General features: G+C 43.3%; 1 protein-coding gene across 1 annotated transcript in view; it reads left to right on the top strand.

Moving 5' to 3' along the window:
• GNPTAB (N-acetylglucosamine-1-phosphate transferase subunits alpha and beta) overlaps positions 1–18,416 on the top strand; it is a 78,256-nt gene that overhangs the window by 12,429 nt on the left and 47,411 nt on the right. The window contains exons 3-7 of the mRNA XM_066591412.1: positions 1,289–1,408; positions 4,929–4,970; positions 7,902–8,113; positions 12,933–12,997; positions 17,535–17,669. Coding sequence (XP_066447509.1) covers positions 1,289–1,408; positions 4,929–4,970; positions 7,902–8,113; positions 12,933–12,997; positions 17,535–17,669 — 574 coding nt within the window. The remainder of the gene's footprint in view (positions 1–1,288; positions 1,409–4,928; positions 4,971–7,901; positions 8,114–12,932; positions 12,998–17,534; positions 17,670–18,416) is intronic.

Raw genomic sequence — 18,416 nt, 5'->3', positions numbered from 1 at the left:
TTACAAAGTGCATTTATATGGCCATACAGAAGTGTTTAACTTCACTTGCTTTTGCGGGACAACCCTTTTAAGTAGCTGAGTAGCTACTTAATAGTTTATGAAAAATGATTGCTCAAAGCTGTCACTCATACTGTCGTTTGAGCGATCTTTGAGCGATCATCTGCTGGTGTAAAAGGGCCTTAAAAAAAGAAAAAACTTTTCAGCATTCATCTCATTATCCCTGACAAGATTACAATGAAAGGTGACGCCTATATTTAGAGAACGCTAGATCCACTATTCATAAAAGGTGATGGTCACAGCTCAGCTCTTCCCCTTCCTTACAGAATGACCTTTGCACATGTCACATAGCAGTCACTGGGGTCCCCTTCTGTGTGCTGTGTGAATGGCCTATGATTTCAGCTGTGAAGTTTATCTGAGTAGCTCAGGCAAGATGGTCGCCCCCATAGTCACGTATTGACCATGTTCAGTCCTATACAGAACCTACAATCAAAATGAAAGTAGATTTTAAAAATGGAATAAGTTTTTTTTTTTTTTTTTTTTTTTTGTTTTTGTTTTTTTTTACTTTCTGGTTTTAATTAGTAAAAAAATTAAGTGAAACATGCCCTTTAAATTTGGGTTCTATACAGCTGATTTTCCCACTTTGATAATAACTCAAAACTGATATTTACAATTTTTTTGCTGTCCCACGATCTTACTTCACATTAAAGGGGCTATGTTTATTAATGACCTGTCCTCAGGATAAGTCATCAATAGTTGATTGGCTGGGGTCCACCGCTCAGGACTCCGACCAGTCAGCTGTTCGGACGCCCACTGTCACTGGAAAGAGTGCATAGGATATGGAGTGGAAGCAGTTACTTTGACTCCTGTGTGGTGGCCGATGCTGGTAATTGCAGGCACAGTTCGGATTGAAATCTGTTGTGCCTGCAATCAGTGACCGCTACTACTCAGGGGTTGGAGCAATCTGCTTCTGCTCCGTGTGTTTTGCTGGTGACAGTGGGCGCCCAAATAGCTGATCGGCTGGGGTCTAGCACTTGGGACCCCCAACCGATCAAATATTGATGACCTAACCTGAGGATAGGTTTTCAATAAAAATAGCCTGAAAAAGCCCTCTTAGGTATTTGAGATGGATAATGAGATGAATGCTGAAAAGTTTTTTCTTTTTTTAAGGCCCTTTTACACCAGCAGATGATCGCTCAAAGATCGCTTACTTTGCACTGTCAGCAGGGATATTTTAACCAATCATCATTCATGATGTGTTTTTTTCTTGCTTTGTGTGGGCTTCTTACAGGTTATGTCTACCCATGCCCATTGATGTGGTATATACCTGGGTGAATGGTACTGACCCAGAGCTTGTAAAGCAGCTACGGGATGTTCGAGAGCAAATGGAAGAAGAGCAAAGGGCTTTGAGGTACTTTTCAAGAAATACTGCAATAATACAGTGGATATAAAAAGTCTGCACACCCCTGTTAAATTGCTATGTTTTTGTCATGTTAAAAAATGATGAAACATTTCAGATTTCTTTTCACCTTCAATGTGACCCGTTATCTGTACAATTCCATGAAAAAAAACTGAAATATTTTATGTTTAATTAGTTTTTTTTATTAGAAGTTTTGTATGGTTTTACAGAAATAAAACAAATAAAGAAACACAACTGGTCTTGCAGGACCTAGAAATTAGAAAAGAAAAATACAAAAAAAGCTTGTTGTACTAAAGCAGGGCAGCTACAGCACTTGCTATGTATGTCTCATATACTACCTTGATAACCTATACTTGCATATTAGGGCTTATTTACACAAGCGTATATCAGCCGGTGTTTTCACGGCCGGCTGATATACGCTTCCATCTAAGCAGTTTCCTCTCCCTCACCGGCTCTCTCCTCCACTCCCCTGTTTGCAATGGGAGGAGGCGGAGCTAAGCTCTGCTCTGTTCTGGTCACTCCCATTGCTGGCTATGGACAAGGGGTGGGCAGGGGGCAGGAGCTTAGCCCCCCCCCCCTTGCCGTCCCGCCCACTCCCATTGCAAACCGTTCGGAGGGGAGGAGAGACGCAGAGAGCTGGTGAGGGAAGAGGTGAACTGCTTAGATGGAAGCGTATATCGGCCGGCCGTGAAATTCAGCGTTTTCACTCTCACACATCGCAGGAAAATCGCGCGATTTTATCGCCAGTGTGAAGGCACCCTAATACAGTTCAACAATCAAATCCCTTCATGTGCTGTAAACGTCAAGAGCTTCAAGAGCTGAACTTCATATGGGGTAAATCCCAATCAGTAAACCATGGCCGCCGTGTGCTGACTACTAGTTATCATGAGATTAGTTTTGTTATCTTTATTTCAGTGGGATTGTACCAATAACGGGTCACATTGAAGGCGGAAATAAATCTGAAATAATTCGCCTTTTTCAGATCTTTTAACATGACCAAAACCTGGCATTTTATAGGGGTTTGTAGACTTTATATATCTACTACACAAAGCAATATTCATTCTTTTGGTTACGGAGACAGAAAGTGTTTATGTCGTCTTTAGAGTTTAAGTGTATTTATACTATCCATAATGTTCTTGCTGATAATGCAAGTTACCATATTGTGGTTAAGTTGTAGACACAATGCATATTAATGATTTAAAGCATAGCTATGGTTTAATTTTTTTTCCATCAATCAATAGTGAAATTAAGAAACTTTGTAATATACAGTAATGTGGAACCATTTGCAGCACTCGCCACTTGCATAAAAACACTTCTTTATTCAGGTAGCTTAAAGGGGGTTTTTAAGTCCTATACTAAGGACAGGTCATCAGTAGTAGATCGGCGGGGCTCCACTAAACAGGATCTCCCCTGATCAGCTGTTTTCTGGGCCAGTGCTGTATTGCAATGATCAGATTTCTGCAAGAAGCAGACAGCTCTGTTCTTACTGTAGTGGCCAAGCTTGGTAATGCAGACCATGTTTCCACTGAAATGAATGAGAACTTGGCCTGCAATAACAAGTCTGACCACTATAGTAAAAACAGAGCTGTCTGCTTCCTGCAGAAATCAGCGCAGTGCATGAGCTTGCTGGCTTTGGCGAACAACCGTTCGTCGGATGTCCCGGACATCCGACCTTCACTGTTCTACTGTTGATGACCTATTCTAAGGATAGACCATCAATAGCTTACAACTGGACAACCCCTTTAGAACATCAACACGGTACACAGAGGCGATGTCTGTTTTGCACTATGCATACTTTATACAAGATGAAGTGCGATATTATTTTCAATTGCTCTCTTACTGGGTAGATTCTGTCAGCAGGGATTGCTGAGAACCTCTTATTACTTGGATTACAACACATAGGTGCAGATTGCTAGTGTTTTTCTGCATTTGTATAGAGTTAACCTTTATAATACATTTTATTACAAAAAAACTTTATTTTCTGCACTTATGAGAATCCTCTTCATTTTCCTGCCTCTTACACTGATCACTTGCTCTCATGTCTGTGGTTAAATTAATCTACAAATGGGTCAGGTTACAGCTGCTCGCCATAGAAGTGTATGAAGGAGGCAGGAGGAGGAATCGGCTCCCTAGAGAGATGCACGCAGAGACATTGCTGGTGCTCCTTCTATTAACCCTTTCCAATCCACTGTCTGACGTCTTCCTACATTCTGAATGAAGCTTGTGCAGCTCCAATGTCAGAAGACGTCCAACAGGGTATTCTTACCATCTATTGCCAGCCACTCCGCTGTCGGAGCCTCTCTGGTGCACACACACGGGCTTTAGCCAGCAGATGGCACCGTTGTATAACAGCAAAAAGAGAAAGCCTTTTAGGAAACCCTAATCCAAAATTGGATTGGAAAGGGTTAAGTGATTTTATTATAGCACCGCAGTGCTGTAATTATAACTACACTGCTCAGTACTGCTGAAGAATGTAATTTGTGCTGCTGCTTCTCATTGTGTGAGAGAGAGGAGAGCAGGATCTCCTTTTTATGTGTCTTGTATATAGGAAACATCATAGTAGTTGTATTGTTATTCCCCATGTACACATACGACACCTTATTCTAAAAAGTCATCCAGCTGGATAGGTACAACTTTTAAGGGCTCTTTCACATAGTCAGAATATTTCCACAATCCGCAGATAAAGGTGCAGATTTTGTTGCGGAATCTTCTGCATTTTTAGCTGCGATATTTGGAAATAATCCGCCCGTGTGACAGAGTTCTAAGGCCTCATGTCCACGGGGAAAATCAGATCCGCTGCAGATTCTCCATGGAGAATCTGCAGCGGGTCCCTCCTGCCCCGCGGACATGAGCGCTGAAAATAACAATAAATGAGAATAAACTCACCTCCCATCCGCTCCGTTTCTTCTCTGCGTCGCGGCCGGATCTTCTTTCTTCGGCCGGCGGATGAATTCGTCGTCGACGTGCCGCGCGCATGCGCTGGGCACATCCGCCGAGCCGAAGCAAGGGAGATGCGGCCGTAAGGAAGAGAAGACCTTCCCGACCCGCTGCGGGTGAGTAAATGCTTTTAAATTCCTATTTTAGGTCTCCCGCGGATCCGGACGGCTTCCATAGGCTTCAATAGAAGCCTGCGGGAGCCGTCCCCGCGGGAGACCCGCATGAAAATGGAGCATGGTCCAGATTTTTTCATGCTCCATTTTTAAAATAATCACTTTTATTGACCATCCGCGGGTATTGATCTACCCGCGGGTGGTCAGTGCATCCCTATGGGGTGCGGATCCGCGGGCGGGAGAAGAGTTAAAATCCGCTGCGGATTTTAATTCTTATTTTGCCCGTGGACATGAGCCCTAAGAATATGTTTGTCTTTGAGCACCATTTTTCATACTTTAGATGTAATTTTAGAAATATTTTCTCTAATGTCCTCAAAGACAGAAATAACGTTGGGTCTTCATTGGTGCATTAAGATATTCTGTATGTAATAAGTATTTATGTATTATCCTTTAATCTCTAGGGAACTGATTGGAAGTAACAGAACGGAACCAACAAGGAAAGTGTAAGTATATATGGTCAAAATTATATGTATATATGATCATTCCTGGTGGAGTGAGCAATAATGCAGTGTATATCTATATCTGTGTGTGTGTGTGTATAATATATATACACATATACGTGTGTGTATATATAATAATATATTGCATTATTACTCACTCCACCAGGAATGATAATACAGATTGTTCATGTCAACTTAACATATCCTGATAGACAAATACTTGAAGTGGTCAACTATTATAAATCATGGGAACTTTGTTGGATAGGCTTCCAGCATTGTGTAGTTGCCTGGGCTGCAGGACTACTTGCTCTTCCAGCTTTGTCTTCCACATTTAACCCCTTCAGTGGTGGGTTTCTTACCACCCTGTCGTAACCACCAGGGCAGGTTTTTTAAATGGTCTAAACATTTAATTTCAACTAATTTTCCAGTCGCGTTCCAAGAGCTGTAACTTTTTCATTTTACCATTGACACGGCCATATGAGGGCTTGTTTTTTGCGGGACAAGTTGTACTTTTTGATGGCATCATTTTGGGGGTATATATCATGTATTGCATAACTTTTGTAAAAAAACTTGTAGGGAGATTGGGGGAAAAAAAAGAAATTTGGTCATTTGTTTTTTGGATTTCATTTTTAAGGCGTTCAGCGTGCAGAATAAATACTGTGATAACATTATTCTCTGAGTCAGCATGATTCTGGCGATACCAAGTTTATACAGGTTTTTATGTTTTGCTATTTTTGTACATTTTAAACCTTTTTTTTTTTTCTTAAAGGTTTGCTTTTGCGTCGCCACATTCCAAGAGCCGTGTTAATGTTATTTTTCCATTGCCAGAGCTCTAGAAGGCCGTGTTTTTTGCGGGATGAACTCCAGTCTTCATTTATCTATTTTTTAGAAACATGTAAAATTTTGATCGCTTTTTATTCCATTTTTTTTTAGTGGCAAGATTAACAAAATCTGTAATTCTGGCATGTTTTTTATTTTTATTTTTCACTGCATTCTCGGAGCAGTATAAATAACATATTAAAGTCATTCTACAGGCCGGTACGATTACGCCAATACCAAATTGTAATATTTTTTTTTCTTTTTTGCGACTTTTTCACAGTTTTAAAAAAAAGTAATAAAAGTTTAAATCGCCCTCCTTTTGCCATATCAATAATAAAAAAATCTAAATCATAGAAGAAAAATACATATTTGGTATCGCCGCATCTGTAAAAGTCCGATTTATCAAAGTAGTGCATTATTTACCCTGCATGGTGAACATCGTCTGAAAAAAAAAAATAAAATAACACCAGAAATGCACTCTTTCAGTCACCCTGTCTCCCAGAAAAATGCAATAAAAAGTGATCAAAAAGTCGTATGTATTCTGAATTGGTACTATCAGAAACTACGGAACGTCCCGCAAAAAATGAGCCCTTGCTCAACTATGCCGACAGAAAAATAAAAAAGTTATTGCGCGCAGAAGATGCAGCAGAAAATAATTTAAAATTAAATGTCTTTGAAAAAAAATACAAGTGCTACAGCAAAAAAACCTATACAAGTTTGGTATCGTACCAACCCAAAGAATAAAGTTATCATGTCATTTTTGTTGCAGTTTGTGTGCCGTAGAAACAAAACGCACTGAAAGATGGCGGAATGTAATTTTTTTTTTTTTCATTTTACTCCACTTAGAATTTTATAAAAGTTTTTCAGTACATTATATGGTACTCTAAATAGCACCATTGAAAAATACAACTTGTCCCGCAAAAAACAAGCCCTCATGCAGCAACGTCGATGGAAAAATAAAGGAGTTATGATTTTTTAAACAGAGGAAGAAAAAAAAGGGGGGGGGGGACATTAAGGGGTTAAATATTATACTAACTTCCTTCTCTGGGTCATTACGACGCAGAGATACCACCTGTAATTTTGTTTTTAATTTTTTACAAAGTAGAGGGAGAAAAGTGTTTTTTTTTTTTTTTTTTTTACTTGAAATTTTTGTCCCTTTAGGGGACTTCTACAGAGACCCATCAGGACCCCCTGATCACATTGCGGGGGTCTGATGGTGACAGCCCTTTACATGCCGCAGTCGCATCGACTGGGGCATGTAAAGGGTTAACACAGCAGAGATCGGAAATTTTCTCCATTCTCTGCTGGGTAAGAGCTGATGCCCGGCTATCCTCTGACAGAGGGAGCCCCCTACCTCTGTCAGCCCTTTACATGCTGTGGTCGCATAGACCATGGCATGTAAAGGGTTAACACAGCAGAGATCGGAGGTTTTCTCTGATCTCTGCTGTAAGAGCTGGTGCCCAGCTATCCTCTGACAGCCAAGCACCAGCTCTCCCTGCCACAGAGACCATCAGCTGGCTTCTGACAAGCTGATGGTCTCCGTGGCAACCTGTAAGCAAAGCAGTGCAAGAGTTTGAAAATAGAAGCAGGAAGTTGTCGGCAGATCGATAATATCTTCCTGCTTCTTTTTTCAAAGTCCCGCATTGTTCTGTGTGGAACTGTGCAGGCATAGCACAATGCCACAGCTTATGGCAATGTGCTCTGCAGGTCCCATAGTGATACATAGCCCGGAAATCTTCCGGGCTATATCGCTATGGGCAGTGGAGCTCGTCCAGGAACATTTCCGGGCGTGCCACTCAAGGGGTTAAAGGGAGTCTGTTAGCAGTTTTGCATGGACAAAATTGCTTACAGTGCCATGTAGACCTGTCAGCTCTGATTGACAGCTGCGACTACCAACCAGGAGACTGCTATAGCTGTCAATCAGAATTGGACAGCGAGCAAAGCCCTTGAGGTAGAGGTCCTGCCTCCAGAGCACTTCCGGGAACTGCATGCAGAGGCTTAAAAGTTGATTTTTTTTTCCAATATGACCAATAAGAAATTACAAAATCGGCTCAGCCAGATAGTATTTGTGTCATTTTAAAATTGCTCACTTTTTAAAACTAGCATGTCTTCTAGTTCTAGTGACAAGATGCTGGAGTGTCTACTTACACATTGCATTCGTGTCCCAATGATTGTGCTGGACCCAGCCCTACCTGCCAACACTACTATGAAGGACTTACAATCAACCATGCCTTTCTTTCATGCAGCTATATCATTCTTTCATGTTGCAAAACCTAAAAACCCATCAACTAATGTCACAGTAGTTGTCTTTGAATCTCAACGCGATGGTAAGCATTTTATGTAGTCTTTTACATTATATACTGTATACATTTAGCTTTATCATATTGTTCCAACCACTTCTGCAAGTCCTGAACATGTATTTTTGTCAGTTTCTGTTTGGTAAGCCTGTTGCATAATGTCTCACTTAAACTCTTCATGTGCTCATTTAATGCGGTTTCTTCTTTTTAAAAACGGCTGTTCCATTGGTATTTGGTGTTACTATATGGGATTTGTGGATTAAAATGTAATTTATGTTTGAAAATATCACACTTTATTACTTGTTTTCATGCAAATAATTGTGCAGCTTTCTTATACTTTTTCTGTACTGTTTTTATACCTATTGTGAGCTATTTTTTTTATTAAATTAGTTTATAAAGTTCCGATGACTATTGTCGGAAACAGCGGGTTATCTCCAATCCACTGTAAAATATATGACCAAACTGCACAGCTTGAAGCTGTGTAATTGTCATCGAGCTCCCACAATGCACTGGGCTCTGGCAGCAGGAAACTTGTCAAGTTCCTGATCTAGACATGATTGGAGGCACAACATTAAAAACAGTACAAGTAGTTTATAGAATAACAAATGTAATAATGTAACAAATTGTTTTTCAAAAGTGGAGTTTTCTATAAACACTGATTTAGAAACAGGTAGTTAAAGGGGTGGTCTCGCGAAACCAAGTGGGGTTATACACTTCCGTATGGCCATATTAATGCACTTTGTAATATACATCGTGCATTAAATATGAGCCATACAGAAGTTATTCACTTACCTGCTCCGTTGCTAGCGTCCTCGTCTCCATGGTTCCGTCTAAATTCGCTGGCAGCTTGCTTTTTTAGACGCGCTTGCGCAGTCCGGTCTTCTCCTTTCAGCACGAGCCGCTTCAGTGTGCTCCCCGCTACAGCTCTTCTGCGCATGCGCAGATGAGCTGTCACTGCTCGGGAGCGCGCTGGAGCGGCCATTCTGTACCATCCTCTGTTAGAGGAAGGTGCAGAGCCGCCCAGCTGTCCGGAGAAGCCGCCCAGCTGTCCTGCCGTCCAGGTAAGTGATGGGCCGGGGGGGCTGCCGCTGCGCCGGGGGGGGGGGGGGGGGGCTGTCGTCGCTGTCGCTGCGATGGGGGGGGGGCTGTCGCTGCGATGGGGGGGGGGCTGTCGCTGCGCCGGGGGGGGGGGCTGTCGCTGCGCCGGGGGGGGGCTGTCGCTAGGCCGGGGGGGGCTGTCGCTGCGATGGGGGGGCTGTCGCTAGGCCGGGGGGGGGGCTGTCGCTAGGCCGGGGGAACTAGCGCTGGGCCAGGGGGGTAAGTGATGGGTCGGGGGTGATGTTCACTGACAGGTGAAGGCCCCGGAGCCCAGCGCTGGGCTCCGGGGCCTTCACCTGGGCTCCGGAACCTAGTGCTGGGCTCCGGAACCTAGTGCTGGGCTCCGGGGCCTTCACCTGGGCTCCGGGGCCTTCACCTGGGCTGAGGGTCTAGCGCTGGGGAGCCGGGAGCGTAGCGCTGGGGAGCCGGGGGCTAGCACCGGTTACCTGCTGCCTGGCGGTGGGTGACTGGTCGGCGGCTGCGGGGCGTCTGGTCGGCGGCTGCGGGGCGTCTGGTCGGCGGCTGCGGGGCGTCCGGTTGCCATGGAGACACAGCTGGCAGCGTCTCGGGAGCGCGCACGTCGGGCTGCAGCGAGCGACGGGGAAAGAGCCGGCGGCCATCTTGGGGAAACTTTTATAAGTTGCTGAAACGCTGGAACGGTAAGTACAAACCAGCTAGGAAAGTCATTTACAGGGGTAATTAGTAATGTATGTTTAATTAGGGGGACTGGGCAAAAAAAAAAAAAATCACTGCTTCCTCGAGACATCTCCTTTAAGGCCACCTGCACACAGGCGGGTTGGACCCCACATGCAGGATTCCCGCAGCGGAGTTTGAGCCGGCCGGTGCCCGGCCGGTGACCTCAGCTTACCTCTCTGCCGTCTTCTCCTCTGCTGCGAATGTGCTGGCCAGTAGATGCGCAGTACAGAGGATGCCACACCGCAGTGATGATTGTAGAATGGCCGCAGCACAGACTGCTTCTATTGAATTCAATAGAAGCTGGCCTTATTTAGCCCACCCAAAATTGCAGCATGCTGTGATTTCTTCCTCGCGAGTGGAAAATTGCAATCAATTTCCACTCGTGGGCAGGAAATCGCATTATCTCATAGCATGCTATGGGCTGGAATTGCTGCAGATTCCGGAGGCGGAATCCTGCTCTAGATTTTGCAATACAAATCCGCCCCGTGTGCAGGAGGCCCAAGGCTGATATTTTCAGCACTTCTTTTTGGCACATTGGAGATTTGTATAACCAGAAATGTGCAACTGGTGCCTGACTTTTTGGGTTGTTTTCTATGGATCTCTATGAAATCAGGGAATGTTAGAAAGGGGAATTAACACCTGGCTAACAGTATTTTATTTGAAGGAGTTGTCTCAGAATCAAAACACTGCTCCATATGCCCTGTAAGTGTCAGGATACAAGCCGGACACCTGACTTACAAAAATAGTCATTTGTATTACAACCTTTAAGGTAAAAGCAATGTGATTATGCAGGGTTAATAAATAGTTGAATACTTTTATGTAACTTTAACTATTACGTTCCAAGGTCCTATCGCTAGCTAAATAGCACTAACAACTCCTATTATATGTGTTCGGAAGTTAGCAATTAGTGATTACAATAGAGGTAACACTCAAATAACAAATGGGCAATATATCAACAAAAGTTAAGATTCAAAGGTCCCAGCGAACAAAATAAATGGCCGAAAGGTTAACCACAATGTGTGAAAGTGTACACCTAAAGTAAAGGTTCTATAAAGAACGGGCTTGGCTCCAAAAACATCCTTTTAAGTCTGACTAAATAAAGCGTGGTGACTAGTGTGCCTGCGCAGTCCTTATCTATCTCTTTGCTTTGTGTGCACATGTGCATTTTTTACTGATGTCCAACCTAAAGGCCCATTTACACCAGCAGATGATCGCTCAAATGACAGTTTGAGTGACAGCTTCGAGTGATCATTTTGCATAAAGTATTAAGTAGCTACTCAGCTACTTAAGTACCAATTAGTTGTGCAAATGAAGCCTTCACTGAATGCAGCTAAAAGCCCCAGGCTATTATCTGCACTCAGATCCTTTGGAAACAATGCTATCAGCACTCCTCCTGAAGAACTGCTGATAAGAGTGAACCACGATTTTTAGGTTAGACTGAATTTAACGATCAGCTAGCAGTGCCCGAAAAGCGCACGATTGGTGCGCATTTAGAAGCACCGATTATCGCTAAAACGATCACCGATTAGCGTTTTTTCCCAGCGATCATCAGCTGGTGTAAATGGGCCTTTACTCGCGAGACTCTCAAGGTACGCTGGCGAATCCTGGTCTGACGAGCTGCAAGACACTACAGCTTGCTCTCCCTGTAGTCTCTGGCCGACAGCAGCCCTCTGAACCTGTTGCGTGGTGTCTTGTTGGTTATCGCTATTAAAGTTGCTCCTTAGGAAGCAGGCACTTAGAACACCCGGTCTCTTTGCTAGCCCCCCGTACAGCCTCCAAAGCCCTCTACACCAGCTCTGTGTTGCTGAAACTTCCTTCTCTTAACGCTGCAGCGTTGCTTCATTTAGCACATAACTCTCTCTGATCACCCTGTATTCAGTGGTCTCAGCACAACTCCCACACTTGGCAGTCCCATTGGAAGTGCATGAAGCAGCAGCATGCCATTCAGTCTCCCCCATGCTGCAGGACTTACAGTAACCCTACAGTGAGGAGCATGGGTGACACGGTAGTCTCGTTCTCAAGATCAGCAGGGGGTCTAAGAAAGTGAGACCCCCATCGATCAGCAAGTTATCCCCTATCCTGTGAATAGGGGATAATTTATAATCTTGGTACAATCCTTCTACAGGGTTACAGAATGTTTAACTGTTAAAAGTTTGACGTTCACTTTAACCCTTTCCAATCCAATGTGTATCCTGGTTTTCCTAGGGAGCTTATTTTTCTGCAGTTATACAATGGCACTATATGCTGGCTAAAGCCAGTACTGTGTGCGGTGACACGTTGGATAGGCTCCGACAGCAGAGAGACTGGCAATATATAGTAAGAGGACCCCGACGGACGTCTTCCAACATCAGAACTGTACAGCCTTAAATCATAATGTCTTTAGACGTCAGACAGTGGATTGGAAAGGGTTAAGGGTGCATTCATACATGGCGGATTTGGTGCAGAATTTCTTTACTAAAATCTGTGTTAAATTCCAGGTCACAATCCACACCATTGATGCAGATTTTGAAGTGGAACCAACTGAAAGAGTGAAATCTACTCTGGATCCGTGTCATAATCTGCACCAAATGTTGTACGTGTTCATATAGATTTTGGTGCGGATCTATATGAAAGTCCACAGAAGAAAACATACTGCGGATTTTGATGCAGATATGCACCAAAGTCTGAAGCGCGTGAACGCGCCCTAAGGTAAATCATGTAATATTTCTTCAGTAGCTATCAAGAAGACCAAGGAGGTGGTAGTTCAGGTGAAGTTACCATAGCTTTTGCACTTTGCACTGTGTCTATAGTTCTTCCTTCCAGAAGCTGAATACATAAGGCAGTATTTCTGAAGCATTATGGCTTTTTGATTCTTTCTGAAGTGTAATTCCTGGTTCTTGCCTGTCTGATGTATATAGATGAGTGATTTCTTTTTTTGTGATAGTTGAGGATTCAGGGAGAGCCTCTTAATCTCTTTGCTCCAGGCTAGTAAACCACCTTTTGCGCCCTGACGTTTTTAGCTGTTTACTCTCTTCCTTCATTTTATCAATATTTTATTTTTTTGTCATCTTTGTAGCGGAAACTGCACAAGTGAATGCACTGTTTGAGTTCAGAAAGGAAACTGTGTGGCGAGCTTATATGGTAAGTGACTGTACGTGTGATGACGCCTGAACATTGCTCAGTTTTTTATTATAGTGCTGCCCACACACACTACATCAAGAACAATAGCGTTCAGTGAATAGTCATTATTCCTCACTCCCCCATAAACTTTACATGCTCAACTCAACATGCCTTTTATTTCAACTGGAGGGAGGGGAGCAAGGCATTATTTTGAGGTATGGAGTCTTTTGCTTCACTCTGAAATGGTTAGTCTTCAGATATTGGGTATTCATATTAAGGTTGTCTGGTTACTGGACAACACTTTTCAATAGCCTCTCCCCACCCCTCCCCCCGGGGTAAAAAAATAAACAAGCCTAGAAATACTTACCCCTCTGTGGATGCTAGGATCAGTGCAGTGTCACATTTTGAACATGTGAGGACAGATGGTGACGCTGCAGCCTCTCATTGGATGTGGTGGTCACCTGATTTCCTGTGACATCATCTGTCATAGGAATTTCCGGGACCACAGTGAGCCGCAGCGCTGGATCCCGGTGTCCGCAGAGTACCTCTCTGTTTATTATTTTATCCCAGGAGGTCCTATTGAAAAGTGTTTGCCAAGTAACCAGACAACCCCTTTAATTTTTTTTCTAATTTGTACACTATGCTGAAAAATACTAAGATCCTATACTCGCTGGTTCTGGACTCCTGCCATTCTGGTAGCACTGCATCTCCTGTTCTCTCTGTTAGACAGTGCACTGTGATTAGCTGCTGCAGTGTAAACCGAGCCATTGAAGAGAATGGGAGGTGCCGTGCTGGAGAGGCGGGGGTCCGGAATTGGTGAGTATTTGTTAGTTTATGATTTTTCACCATTGCCTGCAGATTAGAGACAAAAATCAACTCTGATAACCCATTTTAATATTAAAGGGTTATTCTGATACCAAAGTCAAATGTCAAAATAGTCATGAACCATCTCACAGTGTTATAGTAAATCTACCTATTTTTTTTTTTTTCCTCTACTTTTTCTGCTCTCCGCTTCATTTTGTAGCATCCGCTGTTCTTTGTTGTTTACATTAGTACTTCCTGTTCTTCTCTACTATATCTCCCATAATCCCCTGGGCTGCATCTCTGCCTGTTCACTCAGTATCCTCCTCCCACACACAGCTCATGAATACTAAACCCCACCCACTAAACCCATGATCATCTAGTCTAGTGCCTCTTATTGTTTCACAAAACTGAATTAGAGGTAAGAGGTATAGCCTGTATCACTGTCACCAGCTATAGTAATCTAGTGTACCTGCACTCCATTGTACTTTAATATGTACTGCAGATATGAAAACTAGGAGTCGAGAAGACAAGTATACTGTGTTTGGACTAAATAAATATATGCACACCATACCAATATGATGGGTTTCAAGCACAAATTGAACCCCAGTCTCCCATGTCAAAGGCAGGATTCTTCGTTACTACACTATCCAGCTACTCCATATTATAAAGACACATATATACAGGGTCAGCTGTAAATCCCCTATACAGTGTAATACACACTAGAGATGAGCGAACGTACTCGTTACGAGTACTTACGCACCCGAGCACCGCCATTTTCGAGTACAGCGGTACTCGCGCGTAAAGATTCGGGGGGCGCCGTGGCAGCACGGGGGGTAGCAGTAGGGAGTGGGGGGGAGAGGGAGAGAGAGAGGGCTCCCCCCTGTTCCCCGCTGCTCCCCCCCCGCACCGCCGCGCCTCCCCCCGCCCCCCGGCGCCCTCCGAATCTTTACGCCCGAGTACTGAAGTACTCGAAAATGGCGGTACTCGGGTGCGTAAGTACTCATTACGAGTACGTTCGCTCATCTCTAATACACACCTTTACCTTCCAGATAATATTTCTAGTGTCTACCACTGCGGTGGAATAAGACGTACACTGTGCACACACGCATACAGAACTGCAGCCTTTATTGCTCATTAACCCCTTAATGACACGGCCTATTTTGGCGTTGAGGACCAAGCGATTTTTTTGGTATTTTTCCATCTCCATTTTTCAAAAGCCATAACTTTTTTATTTTTCCGTGGACGCCGCCGTATAAGGGCTTGTTTTTTGCGTGGCGATCTGTAGTTTTTATCGGTGCCACTTTTGGGTATATAGACAATATTGTAAACAATTTTTTTTTTTTTAATGATAACAGGGAGAGAAAACGCATCAATTCTGCCATAGATTTTAATTTTTTTTTTACAGCGTTAATCATGCAGCATAAATGACACACTAAATTTTTTCTGCGGGTCGGTATGGTAACAACGATACCAAAATTGTTATATTTTTTTTTAGGTTTTTACACTTTTTTGCAATAAAAACCCCTTTTTTTTGGAAATCTTTTTTTTTTCTCTATAGCTGCATTCAAAGTCATGTAACTTTTTTTTATTTTTCTATGTACAGAGCTCTTTAAGGGCTTATTTTTTGTGAGACGAGCTGTAGTTTTTATTGGTACCATTTTGGGAAATGTACGGCTTTTTTGATCACTTTTATTGCATTTTTTGTGAGGCAAAATGCTAAAAATTAGCATTTTGCCTCTGTTTTTTAGCGTTTTTTTTTACGCTTTTTGTCGTACAAAATAAAAAGCGTGTTCAACTTTTTGTACACGTCGTTACGGACACGTCAATATCCAATATGTGGGGTTTTAGTTTTTTTTCCCTTTTTTTATGCTAATATTAGAGAAAGCATAAAAAAGGGGTTTTTTTACATTTTTTTTTTACATTTTTCTTTTTTTTACACTTTTCTTTTCTTTTTTTTATACTATTTGAGTCCCTCTGAGGGACTTACATCACTGTGCCTATGATCGCTGTCATAAGGCATGGCAGAGCTACTGCTCTGCCATGCCTTATCGCTTGTACAGCGATTATAGGCACAGGCAATACAGGACGCCAGTGTCTGGCGTCCTGTTGCCATGGTGACAGGCCGGGCTCTCGCGATGACATCGCGAGAGCCGGCCGGAGACACACAGGGATCGCGATCCCTCTGTGAACTCTTTCCCTGCCGCGATCTACTTAGATCGCGGCAGGGAAGGGGTTAACAGCGGCGGGCGCATCTCCGATGTCCCCCCGCTGTTGGAGCGGGACGCCGGCTGTGACTGACAGCCGGCTCCCGCTGCGGGATAGCGCGGGATCTTATGTGATCTCGTGCTATCTCCAGGACGTACCGGTACGTCCTTTTGCGGGAAGTACCAGGCTCCCAGGTCGTAACGGTACGTCCTGGAGCGGGAAGGGGTTAAAGGCTGATTTAGACACAATGATTCTCGCTCAAATATTGCTCAAAGCCGTCTTTTGAGCGATAATCGTTGTGTCTAACTGCAATGACATCGTGCAGTTTTCGTTAAGCCGTTGCTGATCGTTGTCTTCAGCACACAGTCGAGGTATGAAGAACACAGCGGTCCAGCTGTGTTCTGAATATCTCGCTCGGAACACTCAGCTGTATAACAGCTAAGCGCTCCGAGCAGAGAACAGCTGGATGCAGAAGACAAGCGACCCCGCTTGCTTTCTGAATAGCCCGCACGGAGTGCAAGGTGATCGCTCTACGTTTGAGCGATCACCTTGCCCTGTAAATGCACACAACGATTATCACTCAAAGGACGTCTTTTGAGCGATAATCGTTGTGTCTAAACAAGGCTTTACCCACCGTTATACATTTTGTCCATGAATAAAACATGAGTTCCTATCAATGAATGGCTAATATTCTACAGCCCAATGCATGACAGCCATCAGAGCAGTAACAGGTAGAGGGAGAAGGCTGCGGCTGTGTTAGTGAGCATGCAGTGCCCTTTTCAGAGGTTACAACTGTTCCTGCTCATAACTCTAGGTGACCCTCTGCTCCTGACTGCCCTCCCAGCTCATAAATATTCATGAAGCCGAGACAGGAGGGTCAGGACAGGAAGTTAGGAGCCGCTGACCATGGTCCTTGCATCAGAGGAAGTCTCAGAATCAGGACAGCAGGGTTCATAAGACAAACTCTGATCGAAGTACAACCACTCATTTAGGGTAAACAAAAAGCATTGTTGAATGCTTCACGGAGCCTGGCTATGGTAAAAAATAGAGAAAGTACCAGAATACACCTTTACAGAGGTTTTCAGGTTTTTCTTTTTTTGGCCTATTGATCTTCCCTTTCAGCCCTTAGCATCTTTTAAATTCACTAACAGGTCCCGACAATGCACCCATTCTTCTCTTATGTGGCGCATCACGTGACCTGCAACATCATCCTGGCTAGGTGTACAGATCAGAAGGGCTAGGACATGATAGTTTTAGCACTGTATAGAGGACGTCATGCTAATGATTCAGGGCGGGCAGACAGCAGAACTTCAGCTATAGCAGTGACCGCTGCAGCATATGTAAGCCAACGCCAGCACGAAGGGCGGAGTAGCAGCTGGCGATACCATGTCTCTTATTATTTTATACAATCTTTCCACTGCCATCATTTATAAAGAAATTGGGCAACCCCTTTAAGAAATAAAAATGGGAAATCTGCTTATATATACAGTAATTGTGAGCTGTACTGATTGTACACTACACCAGTTCATATCTTGCATTCTTTATACAGACCACCGACAAAGATTCTCCAGGGTTGGTACTCATGCAGGACCTGGTTTTCCTTAGTGGATTTCCATCAACATTCAAGGATACAAACCAGCTAAAATCAAAACTTCCACAGAGTCTGTCCTCCAGAATTAAACAGGTAAGGAAAGAATTGAGGGGCTCCGTGCAAGAATGGGATATCCCAACCCCTGACCAAAATTGAGATTTTATAGGCCGCCATCTATGAATGTATTCTGAAGAAAGCTTTTCACATGCATTGTGTTAGGAATACATGTTCTACATGATACCTCTAAAAAGAAAACCTTTTACTACAAATTTCTCAACAGCAGTCTGAGTTGGGACGCGTCAGTATTGTACTGAATTCAGTTATTCTGGGTTTTTGAACACGTTGCTAGAAATAGGTTTTAATGAAAGTTGTTTTTTTTTGTCCCTTTAACTTTTGTAAAGCTGATTTCTGAATATCAGTATATTTCTGAAGTAACAATAGATGTATGAGAGATTGATTACTGTAAATGGTTGTTCTATGGTTAAATATTAAAGGGGTTCTGTCATTAAAAAAAATAAAATCACTACTTGCCTATTCCTTTCCCATCAGTCTACTTACCGCACCTTCTCCCCGCCGATCCTCTCCTGGCTCCTGCAGTCCCCCATCTCTGCTCTGTTTTTGGAGCACAGAAACTAAAATTATAATACAGTTCCAGTTCTTTTTCTACGGAAAAATAATGCTGCAGACTGTTATTTTTCCATCCAAGGAAGCCGAACCTTATCATTTGCTTTTTTTTAAACCCCATTGAAATCAATAAGGAAAAACAGATCCTCTCTTTTTCATTAAATTTCCAACACTTTCCTCCTGACAGACAAAAAACCCAGAACTAAGCCCTAGCAC

Source organism: Eleutherodactylus coqui, chromosome 2 (genome assembly GCF_035609145.1).
Source record: "Eleutherodactylus coqui strain aEleCoq1 chromosome 2, aEleCoq1.hap1, whole genome shotgun sequence".
Lineage (NCBI taxonomy): Eukaryota > Metazoa > Chordata > Amphibia > Anura > Eleutherodactylidae > Eleutherodactylus > Eleutherodactylus coqui.
This window is presented reverse-complemented; position numbering and strand designations above follow the sequence as displayed.